At 59.5% G+C, this 19580-nt stretch overlaps 1 protein-coding gene across 1 annotated transcript in view; it reads right to left on the reverse strand.

Moving 5' to 3' along the window:
* The window catches only part of MACF1 (microtubule actin crosslinking factor 1), a 131369-nt gene extending 112029 nt beyond the window's left edge, over positions 1-19340 (reverse strand). Inside the window, exon 1 of the mRNA XM_034069104.1 lies at positions 19106-19340. Coding sequence (XP_033924995.1) covers positions 19106-19325 — 220 coding nt within the window. The 5' untranslated portion in view covers positions 19326-19340. The remainder of the gene's footprint in view (positions 1-19105) is intronic.
* Between the last annotated feature and the right edge of the window lie 240 nt (positions 19341-19580).

Raw genomic sequence — 19580 nt, forward strand, 5'->3', positions numbered from 1 at the left:
GGGTGGAGATGTTCCCCTTTCCAGCAGACGTCTGGGCACCAAAATAACAACTCCAGCTTAAAAAGGAGACTTCCTTCCCACAAAGCACCAACAGAGCTGTTGTGGGGTGCTGGGGGTCCCTGGGATGACCTTGCTGCTGGTAGGTGGAGGGCAGAGGTGGATGGCTGGAGGTAAGGCTGGAAGCAAACACCATCCCTGCCAGGTTTCACTGTGCAAAGCAAACAGCTGAGCTGGAGCCACCTGCTCCCTGCTTAATGCTGAGCCTGCTGCTGGGGAATGATTAACTCCTGCTCCCAGGCAGGAGGAGAGGAAAACCCCCAGCAGTTATGGGATCTATGGGAATGCGACATCCCAACTGGGGCTGCCCAACGGGACTGACTCAAATGGGATGGATGGAGCCAACAGGAGGGCCCAGACCCTCAGGAATCTCTAGAATAACCCAAAAGGAGCCCATTTTCCTTCCCAGACAGCAGGGAGCCTTGCCTGGTCCCCCAGAAGACTCCTGTCCTTGGTAGGGCTCCCCTTCTGGTGCCTGGATTTAGAACCTTTCCCAGGGGCATCCATAGCCATCAGCACTGCCAGCCCCACTGCCCCAGCATGGGCAGGGTGCCCACACCTCCATGTGTCCCCAACAGTGACCCAATCCCCCCCACACCCCATGGACCAGCGAATCCTCACACCCAGCACCAGCCCTGCCAACACCATCCTCATTCAGACCCTCTCTAGCACTTACTGGGGTTCTGAACCCCCCCTTTCTGCCCCAAAGTGAGTGCATGAGGCTGGAGAGGAGGCCAGGGTGATCTCATCACTTCTCCCCAGCATTACAAACCTCCTGGATGACTGCGAGGCCATCGGGTTTGTGCTGAAGCAGCATTTCAGGCATTATTTCATCCCTTCCTACTTCTCAGAAGCCTGCCCTGGTTTGTCACCCCCCCGAGGACGCTGGCATGGAGCCGACTGCACTGGCTCACTGCATGATGCCATGAAACTCATGGCCATGCAACCCAGGCTCCGGGAAAGCACCAGACCCCATTGAGCCAGCACTGACCTGGTGGCATCATCCTGCAGGGACAGGGACAGGCAGCGCCTGGGTACCAGGGCATAGATCAAAGCTGCACGTCAGGAGGCAGATGGCCAAGAGGGCACTAAACCCATAATGGGTTTAAACTGAAACAGGGGAAGTTCAGGTTGGATCTAAGGCAGAAGCTCTTCATTGTGAGGGTGCTGAGGCGCTGGCACAGGGTGCCCAGAGAAGCTGTGGCTGCCCCATCCCTGGCAGTGTTCAAGGCCAGGTTGGACACAGGGGCTTGGAGCAGCTGCTCCAGAGGAAGGGATCCCTGCCTGTGGAGCTGGATGAGCTTTAAGATCCCTTCAACCCAAACCATTCCATAACTCTACCATTCTAAGAGGAGAGGGCAGCTCTTGGTGCACATGGTGAGAGGAAGGACATGAAACCAGAGCTGGAGGTGACGAGGACGGAGATGCGCAAGGGGAGGAACAACAAAGGTCTCCCAGAAGGAATCACTCCAGCTTTTTGGGAGTGAACAGCATTATCCCGGCTCTGGGCACAGAAGCAGATGTGCTCTCACCCCACGTGCGAGAGGACACACACGTCTGCTCGCTTTCCCAAGGGCCTGTGCTGACACGGCAACGTGGCATCCTTCCCAGGCTGGAGGAGGAGGAGGAGGAGGAAGGCGATGGCATCTCCAGGTCCCTCCCTGCCCCTCCGGCCACCGGGACAACGCCGCACACCTCCACATCCCGTCTCCATGGCTGGGTAAACAGCCTCTCTGTGATTCCCAGCACACCCCGACAGCAGGGCAGAAACCACCCCAAAACCCACCAAAAACCCACCTGGAGGTCTGGGGAAGCCCCAGCAGCAGAGCCCTGAGCAGTGGCCACATCCTACACCTGCTCCCACCCCCTTCACGGGAGCAGATGCCCCAAATCCTGGACAAATACACCCAAACGAAGCCCCCAAGCCTCTTGGGAGCACCAGATCCCACTGGGGTGCGGAGCTGCACCCCAGCAGAGCTGAGCCCTATGGTGGTGGCATCACAGCCAAGCTTTGCACTTCCCACAGCAGCAGCGTAGGGAGCAGGCAAGCTGGGAGGGGGGTGGAGGGATCATGGGCATCAAACCTCCTTTCTAGCAGCTAACAAAAGGCCTGGTGTCTCGGCAAAGAGGCTTGTTATTCCAACGCCAACCAAAGGCTGCTTGGCAGCAGGAGAACTAGGAAAACGTTAGGCTAGTGGGAACTGGCCGTGCTTTGTTCAGGGCAGGCTTGGGAGTCGTGTTTGCACAGGCTCCACACAGCAGTGTCGGAGCCAGATCCCCCCCCCAGCCAGGAATGATCCCCAGAACACCCCCAGCTCCCTGGGTACCCCCTTTTGCTCTCTTCAGCTGCCTTGGGGTGCTCCGTGAAGCAGTGCAGGGTTCAACCATGGTGAGAACACGAGGGGGGCTCATGGATCTGCAGCCCTGCAGCCTGCTCAGGACAGGAGATGTACAGAGAAATGGAGGTGAAAGAGAAGGAAGGAGCCAATTCTCCTGTTTCCCACTGCAAATGCAGAGCAGGCAGCAACCTTGAGCCCTGATCTCATTAGATGTCCCAAACTAAGCAGTGTGAAACCTGATTAGCACCAAGCGGGAGGCAGGCGAAGGGCAGGCAGCTTGTTCTGTTGGAGCAAAGATGGGGAGTCCTGGTCCCCCAAGGATGGCAGTGCTGAAGAGCAGGACCCCCAGAGCACCCTGTGCCTGCCCAGGGTCTGGATGCAGCCCTGGTCCTTCCACACTCACTTGCCTGGAGCATGAATGCTCACAGGGATCATGCCAGTGCCTTGCTCTGACCTGATGCTTCACCCCAGCTCTGCCACCAGCTCCTGGTGTGCAGCAGCAAAGAGGAATTTGGGATTAAAACCAACCAACCAAAGAGGGAAAAGCAGGAGCCAAACACCTCTGTTCCCTGGAGACCCACTGAGAAACTTAATCCCCATCAAAACACAAACGAAATAACCCAGTTGCTAACATCATTCTGCCCAATGCGTTCAAGCACCAGCGCAGCACCAGACCTGCTGGATCCCACCAGCCTGCCCCAAGCCCATCAGATGCTCTTAGGAGGGGTGAGATGGACCTTTCCGGAGCAAAAACCGTCTCTGGCACTGCAGAGATGGGAATATTCATGGTGGCACCAGGGACCCATGAGTACCCGAGGGACACCTCATAGTGTGGCTGTGCCAAAGGAGAAGCGGCCACCCCATCCCCAGGAGCAACCGGCTGTGTCCTCCCCAGGCATGGGCAGACGGTGCCGGAGGAACCACAACGCACCACAGCCTCCACCCGCGGTGGCCAGGGCAGATGGAGGCCCCAGATCCCTTATCACACCCAGCCACCTTGGGCAGCCCCGGCCTGGGCTGCTCCTGGGGAAACCATCACATGATGGGACGCAAGCAAACGGTGATGGCAGAGCACGGGGACGAGCGGTGGCACTGCTCCAGCGCCAGCTCCATGGCACACACCGGGGCTGGCGGCTGCTCCGGTCCCATGCATCCCTCTGGAAGCAGGGCCAGCACGTTACATCTAAACCCATCTCTTCCCAAGCAATGGGAACTCAGCACAGAGGTGATGCTGCAGGAGATCCACTCTTGGCTGCGTGGCCATAGGGAAAATCTGAGCCCCATTCCCCTGGGGAAAGCAGAGGCAGCAACAAGGTCAGATGAAGGCAGGAGATTAACGGGCACGGGAGAAGGTCGGGAAGACGCCGGATTTCAACCGGCTGCCAAGACAACAACAACTGCTCAGAAAGCGAAACTGGGGCCGGGAAAATGAACCCGGCAATGAATGTGTAATCAAATGGGTTTGCTGAGCCGGTGTCACCGCGGGGCTGCCACAGCCTCTGCCCTGGGAAACCGGAGCTGGACACCGAGTGGAACAGCCACTGACCCCAAACCCACCGGGGCAGCAGCCACCGGGGCAGGGTCCATCCCCCAGCAGCATCCTCCATCCACAGGGATCTGGCAGGGCCTCCCGGCCCCCATCCCGACCACAGCACCAGGATGCGCTCCAGGCCCTTCTCCCAGCCCCAGCGGGGGGACATGGATGGATGCTGGCACCGCGCCGGGGGTCAGGGGCCTGGACTTGCACACACAGGCATTTACATATGAAACGCTCCCAGCTCCAATATCCGCTGCTGCCTCCACCTCCCCGGGGAGATGAATAGAGATGAGGGGGAGAGAGGGGGGCAGAAGAAAACCTTTCCAGTAATAAACCCTTCCTCTCCTGTGGCTTTGTCCAGCCCTGCAGCACAAGGGCAGGCACAGGGGGTGAGCACTGCGTGCAGTGCCAGAGCACACTGAGCTTATGGTGACAGTGAGATGCACAGCACAGCATCTCCATGCCAGCGGGAATGGCAGAGCACAACCAGGTGGAAGGCACACAGGGATGTAAAAGGGGTTGCAGAGACTCATCTGCATCCCCTGAGCATCCGCTGTCTATGACACCATTTCCTCCATCTCCCTGCCCCACTTTCTGAATTGAAGCCACAAAGGGCTGCGGTGAACACAGCTGGTGGCAGCCAGCAAGGTGGCATCGCTCAGGCTAGAGGCACAAAACAGGCCAAAACCTGCACATTTGGTTTTGTGGGGACTCACTGCCTATGTTTCCCCATTCCCATTACAGGCTCACAGGCCATGGGAGCCAGTGCTCCCGGCAGGGCTCTGGGCAGCACCTGGAAAGGGGGATGCTGCCAGATCAGCTCCTGCAGCCAGTCACCTTGTAAACGCCATTAATAATGTCATCCCTGCTCCTCACACCTCATTCTCACAGGCAGGAGGGGAACATGCCAGGCTGCAGCTGGAAACGGGGCCTGAAATCCCAACATGTGAGCATCCCGAAACACAGAGCAGGGGAGCCGGCACCCAACCCCATCCCTGCTTCAGCTGCCATGGGGCTGCAGACAGGGCGAGGAGCGTGGCTATGGGATGGAGCAGAGCACGCAGCAACGCGGGGCTGCTTTCACATTGATTCCCAGTGCCAGCTGCAGTGAGGCTCAGGAAAAATTCATGATGGACACAGCGCCAGCATTAGGAAAGTGAATTATGTTACTGCCGGACGCGATAAGTCAGGGCAGCTGTCAGCCACAGAGCCATGGATTAACCCTTCATGGCAGGGTGGGGAGCCTGCCAGCGGGCGACAACTCCCTTGGCTCCCTGCTAAGTTCAACACTGAATGGATCCACCTTTGTTAGGCAGCTGGTAAAGGCTGGTAAAGCCTGGCCGTGCCAAGGCAGGGCTGCTGAAGTGCTGTTAGGTGACCGGTGATGGCATCCAGCTGCTTCCTGCATCCCTCTCCACCATCCTTCTAGGAGGGGAGCTCCCATCCTGCAGCAGGGCGAGGAGTGGAGTCCTGGAGCAGAAAGCTCCTTTGATAGCAAGGAGAAGGAAGGGAAAACAGATGAAGAAGGAAGGGGGAAGGAAGGGAAGCATTCCCTCTCTGCAGCCCCACATCCCGGGCGTGCTGCAGGACAACAGCCACCGGCCTGCAGCCACCTGCCAGCACGATCGAGTGTCACAGCCGCTCTCGAGGCACAGGGCAGAGCTCGGGAAGGAGCTTTGGGAAGAAAAGGGAGGAAAACAGGCACCAAACTGCACCCGGATACCACAAAGAGCACCCAGGGCAGCAGGACCCAGCCGGTGGGAGCACCCTCAACCAGAACCAGAGGAGCCCCTGGGCAATGGAGAGAGCATCAGTGGGATTCTGAGCTCAGTTCCCTTCCCAGGTGTTCTCTCCCTGCCTCCCTGTGCTAGTGATGGGCTGGGTCACCCCTGCCCCAGTGCTTTGTGCCCAGACACCCGCTCCGCATCCAAGTACGAGACAAAAGAGGGAAGTGAAGCGGAGCCATGGAAAGCACCACCCCTCCCGGCTGCCTCCTCCACATCCCAGGAGCGCTCCATTCACCTCCATCGACGGCAGATGGTCGGACTCTGCCCCAGCCCTCGGAGCAGAGGCTCAGCTTCCCCCCACACCATGCAGGCTGAGAAATACCTTTCAGGGCACCAAGTCCATCCAGGAACTTCCTGTACTTCTCCGGGTTCATTTTCCAGCTCATCCTGCTCCTCAGCTGGGCAGCATCAGGGCTCCCACCAGCCCTTTGCCCACCCCACAGCACGGCCCTTGCCTTCCCTTATTTGATGAAGCCCACTCAGACCTCCCATGGCCGAGGCCACCCCCCTTTTGCAAATGAGCCCACCGCTAATGGCAAATGCCCCTGCACCATCAGGGCTCCCGGCATCCCTCAGCCCACCCCTCCACGCTGGAGGATTCAGGGATTGTATGTCCTGGAGGTATTTCCAGCAGGGGAATTGGGAGGGGAAGGGGGGGAAAGAAGCCCCATAAGGCTTTAAGAGTGGCTGGGATAGGAAGAACAGAGCCAGTGAGCAGAGCACAGGGTCCTTCTGGGCAAAGCTACCCTGGTGACACTGACACCAGGACACCAGCCTGGGAGAAGCCAACGGGGAAATGCCATAAAGTGTTGGATACAAGGACCAGGAGCTGGTGGGGACGGATCCCTCCAGTCGGCAGCGAGGTGCTCACAAAGCCAAAACAGAGATTTACCGGTTTAAAAGGATTTTGTTGGCAGCAGGAACCAGCCAGGTGTGATCCAAGGAGATCTGAGCACTCACCCTGCTCATTGCTACCCTTCACAGAGGGTTGGTGCCCACCAGGCCAGTGTCAAAGCAAACAATAGGGGATCTCAGCCTCCTGCGCATGGAGGCAGATCACACTCTACCTCCATCATCCCATTGCCTCTCCAGAGAGATCCCAGCAGGTTGAGCAAGACCCACGGCACGGCTTCGGCAGAGCCACCCCAGCACACCCGGCACCACGGCTGAGCTTTGCCAGGGGGAAGGGAGAGAAAGCAGAGGAGGGTCTGGGGCAGAGGCCAAATCACCCCCAAAACCTGGGGTAGCAACAGGAGATTCCCCTCATCCATATGGAGCAGCACATGAATCCACTGACAGAGCGCATCCATCCATCCCCAGAACAAGCAGGTCCCATGGTCCCAACGTTACCCACAACAACATTGATAAAACCAGTTTTGTCAACCAAGCAACCCCAATGGGGGGCACAGGGCTCTGGTGGGATGAAGGTGACACCCAAAAGGACACGCTGCCATCAAAGGGAGCTGTGAATGGGTCTGCAGCAGCCGGGGTGGGCATCCATTCACCCTGGTGAGAGGGAGCTGATCCAATAGCTCCTACATGGAGCATCCCGGCTGTGCCGGAGCCTGTCCTGCAGACATCATCCCCCTGCGCCCGGCGGCGGAGCCGGGAGCAGAATGAAGTTGTTGGAGCAGCCAAGTTGTCACCACTAAAAATAGCACAATGGAATTTTCCTCTAAAGAAAAAGAAAGGAAAAACCCTGATTCTTGCTGACAAAGGGGCTGTGAGAAGGAAGCAGGAACAGCCCCGCAAAGGGGGAACGGGGGACACCATCCCCATCCCTGCTGTCACCCTCACACAGAGAGTGGAGCTGGCACAGGGCAGCGGCAGTGCCACAACATCCCGGGTTTATCCATCTTCATCCTCCCCTTCCCAGCAAAGACCCAGGATGGACACTGGGTGCAGCACACAGGCAGCTGCTCCATGGGAACCCCACGCTCCCTCCTGCCTCACTCCCTACTGTGCCATCCAGCACCAGTGGTGGCAGAACCAGCCGGGCACTTCCCTCCTCCCACCCCAAGAGGGTTGAGGTCTGACACCACCAGACCCCAGCCAAAAGCATCCCGGCTCCCTCTCCTCATCAGGAATGCCAGGAATTCCCAGAGCAGGGACTGGGGGGGGGGAGCACCCGAGGAATCCAGCATCTCCCAGCACAGCAACTGCCCTCACAGCAGGAACGAGAAGCATCCCAAACAGCCAGTGGGGATGAAATATCCCCACGTGCAGCGTCTGGAGCTGCCTGCAATAAACCCTCCTGCCCCACGGCTGTCCCCATGGCCATCACCAGGGGCAGGGTTTGCTCCCCTATGTGCACACAAGTGATGGGGGCACCACCATCACCAGAGGTGTGTTCACACCATGCCAAGGATGCCGGCAGAGCCAGGACACACGTGACCCACAGGATCCCAGAGCCTGGGATGTGGGATGCTTTTATGTTAGGAGACCCTTGCACCATCCAGTGAGCCCCAGCAGGGCCATGGTGGTGACCATGGCCACAGCAGCTGTCCCCAGCATCACTCACAGTGATCCTCTGTCAGCTGAATGGTGCTGGATTGGTGCAGGGGCTGCTAATTCATGTTCATTAGCTGGCAGGGCACCATGTGCAGTGCAGGGCCCAATCCAAAGGGAAAGGAGCTGTTTCAACTGGAAAGTTTTACCAGGACTCAAGCTCTTGTAGCAAAACTGCCCAAGGTCAGTGTGAATCTCACAGCCATGGGAGCCCTTGTGAACAGTTTCCTGCAGGGATAAATAAGCTGCTGGCAAAAGCACTTCTGAAAGGCCACAATGGACCCAAAGAGCAATTAATATAACCTGAGATAGAAGTGATGCCCTTATTTGACACAAGCAGAAGTCAGCACAGAAATCCCATTGGGACCAGGGCACAGCTCCATGGGATGCTGGGTGGGAGACAGCAAGGGCAGAGCAAGGGGCTGGGGCAGGATGGGACAGGACACAGCAGAGCTCAAGGTGGGCAAAAGCAGATGCTGGGAGAGGAGGAGACCAACCCATGTGCCGTAGAGGTGCAGAACAAAGCACCCATCACCCCTGGGCGCTGGCAAAGCTTCCCCAGCATGGGTTAAAGAGAGAGCCACACACGGGCACAGCACCAGCCCCCCCGGAGCATGCTGCAGGCTGGGATTCACCGGAGGGAAACAGGGTCAAGCAGGAAATGAAAGATGGAAACACACAGGGAAATGACAGCAACAACGTGACTGTGGCTTGGCAGCAGCCAGAACCCAGAGTCCAGGGCACTGAATGGGGGGACAGGGGCACTGCCAGGCTGAGGCTGCAGCACTGGGTACAAACACAAGACAAATCCCCCCGACCTACAGCCCAACTTGTGTCACCAACACACCCAGGCTCCCATCAGCACCACTGTCACAGGGAGCCCTGGCCCGTTCCACCAGCTCTGCTCCAGGATCAGCATCCTGCTTCCTGACCCAAATCTCCCCAACCATCTTGCCCCACAGCCCTCCCCACTTTCCCCCTTCTAGGAATCGCTGGCTTATCTGTCTCAGAGGCAGGGCACACAGATCACATCCGAGGACTCACTTCACTGTGTCCATAGCCAGACATCCACCAATCTGATCAGCCAGGCTCCCACTACACATCTTCTCCTTGGGAAGCTGATGCTGCAGGATCCCCCTTCCTGCTCCCCAAGCCGGGTGGGATGCATCCAAACACACAATACCATGAGCTTGGAAATGAAACTTCCCAGCCTATCCACAAGCATCCTCCATGCTTTGCAAACCCCACCATGGTGGGGACCTCCTCGGTGGCTTCCTCTCCAAGCTGGAGGCTGTTTGAACACCTCCTAAGCCCAGCAGTGGGCCCAGACAAGGGCAGCACTGAGATGTTAAATCTGGAGCTTCCAGCAAGCCTCAAGAGGGTCTGGAAGAAGAAGGGGGAGCCCAAGGTCAGCATCCAGCAGGGACACAGCAAACCTGGCCCTCGGGATGCAGGATGCTCAGGCAGGGAACAGGCAGCACCTGCAGACAGGAGACAAACGCAGCTCTCCTCCCCATGCTGGGGACAGCAGCATCCTGCCTCCAGCCCTGTTCTCCCACCACCACCAGCTCCACTGGTTCCCACCCCACCCACAGTCACGGAACAGCAAAGGTGTGAGCAACCAGTTAGGGTGTGGAGAGGACACGGTTCCAGGTGCATCCTTCATGGATCCATGGATGCTGGCTCTGCACCACCAGGCAGGGGTACACCATGGGTGCTGGTCACCTCCAGCCCCAGGAATCAGGGCTCGCACCATGGCCCAGCTCTCAGTGTGCTGCCCTCCCCATCCCATGTGCCATCACAGCCACACGGCACCGCCTCACCCCGCGGGCACCGATTGCCCCATCCAGCCTGGATAACCAAGCTGGCATTGCCAGGATCTGTCCCCATCACAGAGCCACCCGAGGCAGCAACCAACACCCTGGGCATGGCCAAGGCACAGAGAGGAGCAGGGAAGGGCTGGATCTGAGCTCCAGGAGCAGGGTCCCTTCCAGAGCTTCCCTGGAAGCTGCTTCCCAGCATCACACGGTGCATGCTCCAGCTGCCCCATGCTTGTCCCAGCCCCTGTGCTCCGGCCGGTGGCGAAACACTGCCCCGTGCAGGAACCAGCTTGGCTGAGCCCATGACCTCCAGGCACAAGAGATGGAGCCACATCCAGCAGCACCAACACAGAGTGACCCCTTCACACCCACCCCAAGTACCAGTGCTGCTTCTCCCTGCACCAAGACAGGAGAAACTGGGAACTGAGGTGCCCGCTGCTTCCACAGCCTGCATGTATGTGGTTTAGGTGCATAGGAAGGGATTTATCCCCCTGGTATTCAAACAACAGGGTTTAAACACTTTACATCTAAATAAAAGCTCTTCTTCTGCTTCCCTTTAGGGAAGGTTTCTTCCTCCCTTTAGGAGGTTTCTTGCTGCTGGCATCAGCCACCGTATGTCCAGAGCAGTCTAAACTTAGCTGACACAAGCAAGACAAGCCTGGAAAGGAGGTTGGCCAGGAACCAGCAGACGGAGGTCAAAGACTCCGGTCTCACCCCAAAGCATGAGCTGGGAATGAAAAGGCTCTGACGGGAATGCAGGCGGTGCTGAGAGGAGCAGGAGAACACCACGGGCCCTTTCCCAACGCTAAAACAAGATCAGAGCTTTCAGGCACAGCACCACATCCCGGTAGCAGGGATGCAGGCACCCACCTCCCATGGGCACCCACCACCACCACCGCTCCCAGGGAGGACCAGGAGCCAGGAACACCCAAAAGCCCCATGAGCCGCGGGCAGGGATGGGGTGAGCGCGGCAGCCGGTGCTGGCTGGGTGAGCAGGGTGCCGGTGGGATGGGTGCTGGTGGGATGGGTGCTGGTGGGATGGGTGCTGGTGGGATGGGGGCCGGTGGGACGGGGGCCGGTGGGACGGGGGCCGGTGGGACGGGTGCTGGTGGGATGGGGGCCGGTGGGACGGGTGCTGGTGGGATGGGTGCTGGTGGGATGGGTGCTGGTGGGATGGGTGCTGGTGGGACGGGGGCGGCTCCGTTGGGTGCTGCGGTGATGATGACTCCACCGGTAAGGCAGCAGTGGGGCGAGGCCGGGTGGATCCTCTCACCTGACACAGCTCCAGCTCCAGCTCCGGCCGCCCTAAACCAACCTGAGCAAAACAACCTTCCCTTCCACCCCCCCCGGGCTCCTGGTCCTTGAGCCCCCCCCCATTGTCTCTGCTCACCCCCTGTACCAGGGAAGCCACCAACCCCAAGTGCATCAGCTGCAGTGATGGAAAGCCCCATGGCTCCCAGCCCAGCTTCCCCCCACGCTTGCTCAAGCCAGGGACTCTCCACTCCAGCAGCAGCACTTGAGCACCCCTCGTGCAGGCGATGAAGAGGAAGAAGGGCTTCCTCCTCACAGCGAGGAGCCACCAGCCCCATCAATGCTCTCACAGAGACCTCATGCAACCACTCAGCACAGCCCAGGAATGACTTTAATCCTTGCAGGATGAAGCCAGGAGGTGGCCGAGGTCTCCTCCAGTGCCTGGGAAAGGGGTTCTCTTCCTAACAGGAGCCAGGTCACTCCAACAAGGTGACAAGCCAAGCTGTGCTGCTTTAGTCCAAACAGGCCACGTGCTGGGCACCATGGAGCAGGCAGAGACAGCACCGAGCATGGGAAAAAGCTCCTGGGATATTGAAGCTCCAGGATTCTACCCACAAAGCCCAACAAGAGTTAATTGGCAAAAGGAAAGCATTTCACAGAGATCCGTTAGTTAATGTTTACAGGACTCTGAGCAGCTCTGCCTGCACCCTTGTGCTGCATGGGGCTCCACGGGCCAGCTCCGGCTTTCCCAAGGGGACAGCAAAATGGGATACACCATGGGAATGGAGAGCAGTGCTTGGACACTGAGCCCCACTCAATGTGCTGTGTGGATGGAGCAGGGCTGCCCCCTCTGCCCAGCAACAGCACCCAGCAGGGTCCCCATAGGCTCCACTGGCACCCCAGCCGTCATTCCCACCGGCATCCGCACAGCACGTCCCGGCATGTGCCGCGGCACCACCGTGATCCAGTGATGAGGCAAGCGGGGCTGGAAGCCGCCCTGTGCCAGGCCTTGGGAATCCAGCCCGCTGGCTTTAACTGGGCCACACTGTGAAGGCCTCGGTGCTGGAGACCTTCAGCTGCAGGCACCAGGCTGTGCCCTTGAGGGTACTGAAGGAAGCTCCAGCACCCTTTTAACCATGTGATTAACCATGTATTTAATGCCTTTTAACCCCTTTAACCATGTGATATTCTCCTCAGAAGCTGCTTCCCCTCCTCTATAACCCTGTTCTTACAAAGAGAAAGCAATAAACTCATTTGTCCCCCTCAAACCCTACCTTGAGCCCCATTCCCTTGGTAACCAACCCCTTGGGGACCAGGGCACAGCATCACACATCACCCAGCACCAGGCCCAGCAGCAGCAGGGCCGGGTGCCCCCGCAGCACCTACAGCAGCTCATGGCGCTGATTCAACCCTCATCATCCTCCTCCTCCTCTGCCAGCACCCTGGTAAGCACCGGCACCGCAGCGATGCGGCACACCTACCCACCCGGCACCCCGGCAGCTCCACTCTGCCTCAGGTGGGTGGTTTTGGTGCTTTTATAACAAGAACCACATCACGGGGCTCTGCCAGGTGCTGAACCCCCACTCGGTGAGGAAAGGCAGGATCAGAGCTCACCATGCTGCTCCAGGACCCTTCCCGTGCCATGCACCTCCTTGCTTCCAGACCTGCCCCAGCTTGCTCGACAGCAAAGGCCACACTGCTCTGAGTGGGGGTTTTAGGTTATTTTCCATTAGGAACAGAGTGGAGCCAATGGAACCATGGGGAGCATCTGGAATCCCTGAGCCCTCCAACAGCACCAGGTCCTGGATGCAACAGGTCCAGGGTGGCCACCACGAGCCGGACACCACCACCAACACCCCCATTTCAGTGACAACCCTTCCTTTGGTGCAGGATTAAGAGGAGGAGGGGATGAACCAGTGGAAAACTTGTTCCGGACAGGAAAAACCGAACTGCTGACAGGCGCTGCAATGGGGGAAGCAGGGAAGAGGCAACGCGCCCATAAGTGACTGGAGCAGCAGGCTCCCACCTTGCAGCTTGGGTAGGACGTCCCGGAGCTGGGAACGGGTTGAAGGCAAAGGAAAGCTTAGCTCCAATATAAACACTCATTTCCCTAACACCACAAACAAGATCCAACAGCACCCAGCAGGGTATTTCCAAGCTCTCCACCATAACCCAGTGCAGAAACCGTGTTCCGACCTAAAACCCTCTCGTTGCCGGGGGCAGGCGAGGGGACCCCGGCCTGGCTCCGCCTGGACCAGCACATCCAGCACTGTCATTTCAATTCCTCTTGTGGAACAAAGCAAACCCCGATGCAAACACCAGCTCGCTCCCTGCCAGGCGCTGGCAGCGGCCGCACCGCTCCCTCCGCGGCTCCACACCGGACCCAGCGACATCAAAAGGCTGTTTATGAACAGGAAAGTTTGGACGAGCCCGAGCCGCCTTATCCCAGCGCTTTCCCAAGGTATCCAAGAGGCTTTTCCTGCCTGGGAAAGCGGAGCGAGGCCGGAGGTTAGAGTGGCACCCCCTGAACCAGGGAGCCAGGGAATCCATTATTCCCCTTTCTCCGCAGGCAGAAAGGAAAAGGAAACGGGCGCCCGGCTCCGCTGGCCTCGACCATCCGCATTTTACACAGTCTTGGCTGCTAAGCTCACAAAGCAGAGCCCTGTGGGGCTCAATCTGGGCTCCACGACAAGTCTGCCTCTGCAGCGAGGGGGGAAAAACAATAACACTGAGGCTGGAATGGAACTCAACTCCTGGAGAAGAGCCGCTGACATCAAAACTGCACACTCACCGCCGGTACCGGCACCGCTACAGCCTGCGGACAGCATCAGCCCTCACCCTGCCCAACCACACTGCGGGCACACCGGGGCAGGGTGAGGGGCTCCCGTGCAGCTCACACCTCCCCTGGCTGCGGGCACAGGGATGAAGGATGCTGCGGTGCTCTGAGAGGGAACGTGGGGTGCCGGGTACCCCGCACCGGGGAACCCCGAGGAGCCCACACAAGGGGACACCCGGAACGCCGGGCCCGGGGATTCCACCCCACCGGGGAGCTCGGGGACGCCCCATGGCCGTGTACCGGCTCAGGCCCCGCACCGGGCCCCGCCGGCCGTGGGTACCTTTGTAGCGCTCCAGCACGTCCTCGTAGGCCTGCACGAACTCCTTCTCCTGGCTGCGGTCCACCGGGAGCAGCCCCGGCACGTACCCGGCCATGGCGGCCTTTGTGCCGGCGGCCCCGGTGCTGCTGCTGCCGGCGCGGCGGACGGGGCCGGTCTGCGCGACACCGCTTCCGCCCGCGCCGCGCCCCACCCGCGGCCCCGCCCACTACCGGGAGCTCCGCCCACCACCGGGAGCTCCGCCCACTAAGGCTGGCTCCGCCCACACCCGGAGGCCCCGCCTATAACTTTTGGCTCCGCCCCCAGCCGCCTGTGACTCCGCCCCCTTACACACACACCCCCACCCCCCCGCCGGCCCTGCAGCGCCTCCTGGCGGGCGGACACCCCGGGGCCGCTCTGCCCCCCCGAACTCGACGGCTGCACCAGCACATCCCAGTGCATCCCAGTGCATCCCAGTACATCCCAGTGCATCCCAGTGCAGCCCAGTACATCCCAGCGCATCCCAGTGCATCCCAGCACATCCCAGTGCATCCCAGCACATCCCAGTACATCCCAGCGCATCCCAGCACATCCCAGTGCATCCCAGCACATCCCAGCTCATCACAGTACAGCCCAGTGCATCCCCGTGCATCCCCACTCATCCTAGCAACTCCCACTTCAACAAGAGCATTACCTCCCAGTGCTCCCCGTGCATTCTGTGCAACCAAAGCACTGCCTCCCACTGTGCCCAGAGCACTGCATCCCAGCTCATCCCAGTGCAGCCCAGCATATCCCAGTGCATCCTAACTCATCGCAGTGCAGCCCAGTGTACTGCATGCATGGCATACCAGTGCATCCCCTCACATCCCAGCACCTCCATTGCAACAAGGGCATTTCCTCCCAGTGCTCCCAGTGCACTCTGCATCCAAATCACTGCTTCTCACTGTACCCAGAGCACTGCATTCCAGTTCATTCCAGTGCATCCCAGCTCCCAGTGTATCCCAACTCATCCCAGTGCATCCCAGCACCTTCCACTGCAAAAAGGGCATTACCTCCCAGTGCACTCTGTGCAGCCAAAGCACCACTTCTCACTGTGCCCAGAAAGCTGCATCCCAGCTTACCCCAGTGCAACCCAGCTCATACCAATGCAACCCAGCACATCCCAGTGCAGCCTCGCACAACCCAGTGCATCTCAGCTCATCTCAGTGCAGCCCAGTGCACTGCATGCATGGCATACCAGTGCATCCCCTCACATCCCAGCACCTTCCACTGCAACAAGGGCATTACTCCCAGTGCTCCCAGTGAACTCTGTGTAACCAAAGCACTGCTTCCCCCTGTGCCCAGAGAGCTGCATCCCAGCTTATCCCAGTGCATCCCAGCACATCCCACTGCAACAAGGGCATTACCTCCCAGCACTCTCAGTGCATTCTGTGCAGCCAAAGCACTGCTTCCCACTGTGCTCAGAAAGCTGCATCCCAGCTTATCCCAGTGCAACCCAGCTCATCCCAGTGCAACCCAGCACATCCCAGTGCAGCCTCGCACAACCCCGTGCATCTCAGCTCATCTCAGTGCAGCCCAGTGCACTGCATGCATGGCATACCAGTGCATCCCCTCACATCCCAGCACCTCCCACTGCAACACGGGCATTACTCCCAGTGCTCCCAGTGAACTCTGCACAGCCAAAGCACTGCTTCCCACTGTGCCCAGAGAGCTGCATCCCAGCTTATCCCAGTGCATCCCAGCACATCCCACTGCAACAAGGGCATTACCTCCCAGCACTCTCAGTGCATTCTGTGCAGCCAAAGCACTGCTTCCCACTGTTATCAGGGTGCTATATCCCAACTCAGCACAGCACATCCCAGTGCATCCCAGATCATCAGTGTAGCCCAGTGCAGCCAAACACATTCCAGTGAGTCAAGAACATTGCATCCCAACACATCCGTCTGCTTCCCAGTGTATTCCAGTGCACCCCAGCACATCCCAGAGCATCCCAGCACAGCCCTGACATCTCAGTGCATTCCAATGAGCCCAGGGCACTGCATCCTAGTGCATCCATGCAGTGCCATTGGAGAGTTTGGGGGTCCCTGGGTGACAGTGGGAGACTCCTGATGTCTGGGCTGAGCAGGATGGGGCTTTTCTCGTTGCCATGGTTACCCAGCTGGGGAGCCCGGCCGCCGGTTGCTATGGCAACGGGGGTGAAAAAGCAGCATCTTGTGGTGGCCAAAAAACAGGGAGGGGGGAGTGAGGGGGATGGATCCAACCTTGGGTGCCCTTCGGATGGGGGGGGGACACTGGTGGGGGGAACACGGACATGGGGGGTCCTGGCCTGGGGATGCCACACACCCCCCTGTCCTCCCATGCCCCCATTTCTGTGGGAGGCTTCACTCTGCCATGTCTGGAATCACTGGGGGGACCCCAATTCCCCCCAGACCCTCCCAAGCCAAGGGGACTGGCTCCCTGCGGATCTCCTGAGAGATCTTATGAGCTGGGATGCACTGGGTTGCACAGGGATGCACTGGGATGCACTGGGTTGCACAGGGATGCACTGGGATGCAGTGCTCTGTGCTCACTGGGATGCTTGGGGCTGCACAGAGCTGTGCTGGGATGCACTGGGATGAGCTGGGAGTTCTGGGATGCAGCACTGAGCACAGTGGGAAGCAGTGCTTTGGTCGCACTGGGTGCACTGGGAGGTAAGGCCCTGGTTGCACTGCTGAATCCCTGTGCTGGGCATGGGGAGAGCAGCAGGGACCCTGCCCCATCCCGAGGAGGAGGAGGTTTGTTCCCACGTCCCGAGGATGAAGAACACGTCCCTGCACTCGGCCAAGCGCTGGAGGACACTCCTGGGGACAAAGAGCTCCCGGGAGCCTTTGCAATGGGAGCAAGCTCAGCCCTTGGCAAGCCCCAGCCACAGCTCTTGGCTCTCCATCCTCACGGTCCCTCCGGCCCCAGCACCCCCCAGCAGCAGCCATGACCTCGGCAGGATCAAGTTCCAACAGATTTGGGGTAAAAAGAGCCTTTTCTTCCAAACCAGCCCCTCCAGACGCCACCTTCACCCTCTGCCAAGCAGCCAGAGCTGCTCTCACCCCCATCCTGCTCCCTGCTGTGCCACAGCCTGCAGGGATGTGCCAGCAGAGCAGGGAACAGCTCCAGAGCCTGCCTGGGAGCCCAGCACAGAGGTACTGAGATGCCCCCTGCACCGTGGCACCAGCACCACCACATCCAGCATCCCTTGGCTCTGATGGCCAGAGGGATGCAGAGACCACCAGACCCCACAGAGCACCCCAGACCCAAGCTCTGGGTTCCCAGTGCCCTTTCCCAGGTGCCGGCTCTCCATGGGACATCCCACCAGCAGCATTCCAGGTGCTGGAGCCCCGTGGTGGGGACAGGCACCGGGACAGCCGCACGCTGCAGACAGACCCACTGAATAATGCAGCATCTGAATCAATATTTCAGCTGGTTTTCAAACCCGGTGACACAAAACTGTCTCCAAACTCTTTCTTCCCAGCTCAGCACCTTAGAGCTGCACCTCCAGAGTTATTTTTAATGGGGAAGCTGCGTGAGACCGGATTTGGTGACATCTCCCAGGCTTTAATCACAGGCTGGAGCCAGCCACAGTGACAACAAGCACTCAGCATCCCAGGGCACACATGGATGAGGATGCGGCTGTGCCAGCAGGGTCCAGCCCTGGGGCATGGGATAAGATGGGGCTCTGGGGGCAGAGCAGGGGTGGGCAGGGGGGTGCAGGGGATAGGCCCGGCCGCACCCTGTGCATTTGCTTCTCCCAGCCCCAGCGCTTTGGAGAAGCATCATTTGAATCAACTGGTTCTTCCTGCCCTGAGCCGCCCGTGAGCTGGGATGGAACAACCGGCCCCGTGTGCAGCTCCCCTGCTCCCGGTGATCCCAGGATGAGCCCCACGGGGTGCAGAGCCCAGCGTGGGGCAGAGCAGAACGGGCACAGCCCCAAATCCCTGTTTGCTCCAGCAGGAGCAGGTCAAAGACCCCCAGAGCAGGAGGAGAAGGGGCCAAACCCCAGCCACAAACCAAAGACCCCGGTGTCCGTTTGCCTTGGGTGGAGAAGCAAATCCCAGTGGTGGGGCCACCACCTCGAGCAAAGCTTCTCCATCCTCCCAACACAACAACCAGCCCCATCAATCGGTGCTTGAAGGAGCCATGAGCCACAGCGGGGCTATCCCTGCCTTTGTTTCTCCTTCCTGCCCTGTCCCTTCCCCCGGGGTGGGCATCGCATGGGCAGGGTCCCCAGATCACCCCATTGACCAACGATGGCAGTGCCCACAGGCATCACCACCATGACAAAGGAGCAGCTCCAGCTCCATCCCCCAAGGGAGTCACAAACCTCCCAAGGCAAATTCCTCCCGGGAGCCTGGCCAATGGCTTTGTTCCTCCAAGGAGCCATTTAGGCCTTAATTAAGCGTTTTAATGTCACCCAAGCCAAGCGTTGGAGGTGCCCAGTCATCCCTTAACTCCAGTGTGCTGAGGGTATGAGCCAGGCAGGACAAAGCCATCACAGAGCTGAACTATTTACCCTGACCACATCCATCCTTCCACACATCCCATCCCGTCCGTGTCCATCCCATCTGTCCCCAGCTTCCCAAGGAGCAGCAGCAATGACCCCAGACCCTCAGCCACCATGGGCCCATTGCCATGGGAAGCCCCATTGCCCATCCCGGAGGGTCCCAGCGTGACGCTGCCTTACCTGCGACCCTGACAACCGCCCTCTCGGCCGGGTCCAGCACCGAGTCCTGGCTCTTCCTCTTCCTCTGCTCATGCAGGGGCAGGTTCCAGGGCAGGGTATCTCCAGCAGGGCAGGGTGAGAGGCTGCCCGAGCGCTCGCTGCGGTAGGAGCGCTCGCTGCGGCACGACCGCTCGCTCCGGCACGACCGCTCGCTCAGGGTCTCCTCGTCGGAGGATGACATGGCCCCGGGCACGGGCAGCAGTGCGGGCAGGCCCACGGGCAGCGCGTCCCCACGGGCAGCAGCCTGCAGAGGAGGAAACAGCGCATAAGGCCCCAACATACGGCTCCATTGGTGCCCGTGGTGATGGAGAAGGGACCGTCCCATCGTGGATGCCTCTACCCTCACGCCTGTGCTCTCAGGCATCCTCTTGGGCAGGTGAATGTTGGCTCTTGGAGCTGCCTCAGTTTCCCCACTTACTGGTGGGGATCCCAGGGA

The sequence above is a fragment of the Melopsittacus undulatus genome, chromosome 14 (assembly GCF_012275295.1).
Source record: "Melopsittacus undulatus isolate bMelUnd1 chromosome 14, bMelUnd1.mat.Z, whole genome shotgun sequence".
Taxonomy (NCBI): domain Eukaryota; kingdom Metazoa; phylum Chordata; class Aves; order Psittaciformes; family Psittaculidae; genus Melopsittacus; species Melopsittacus undulatus.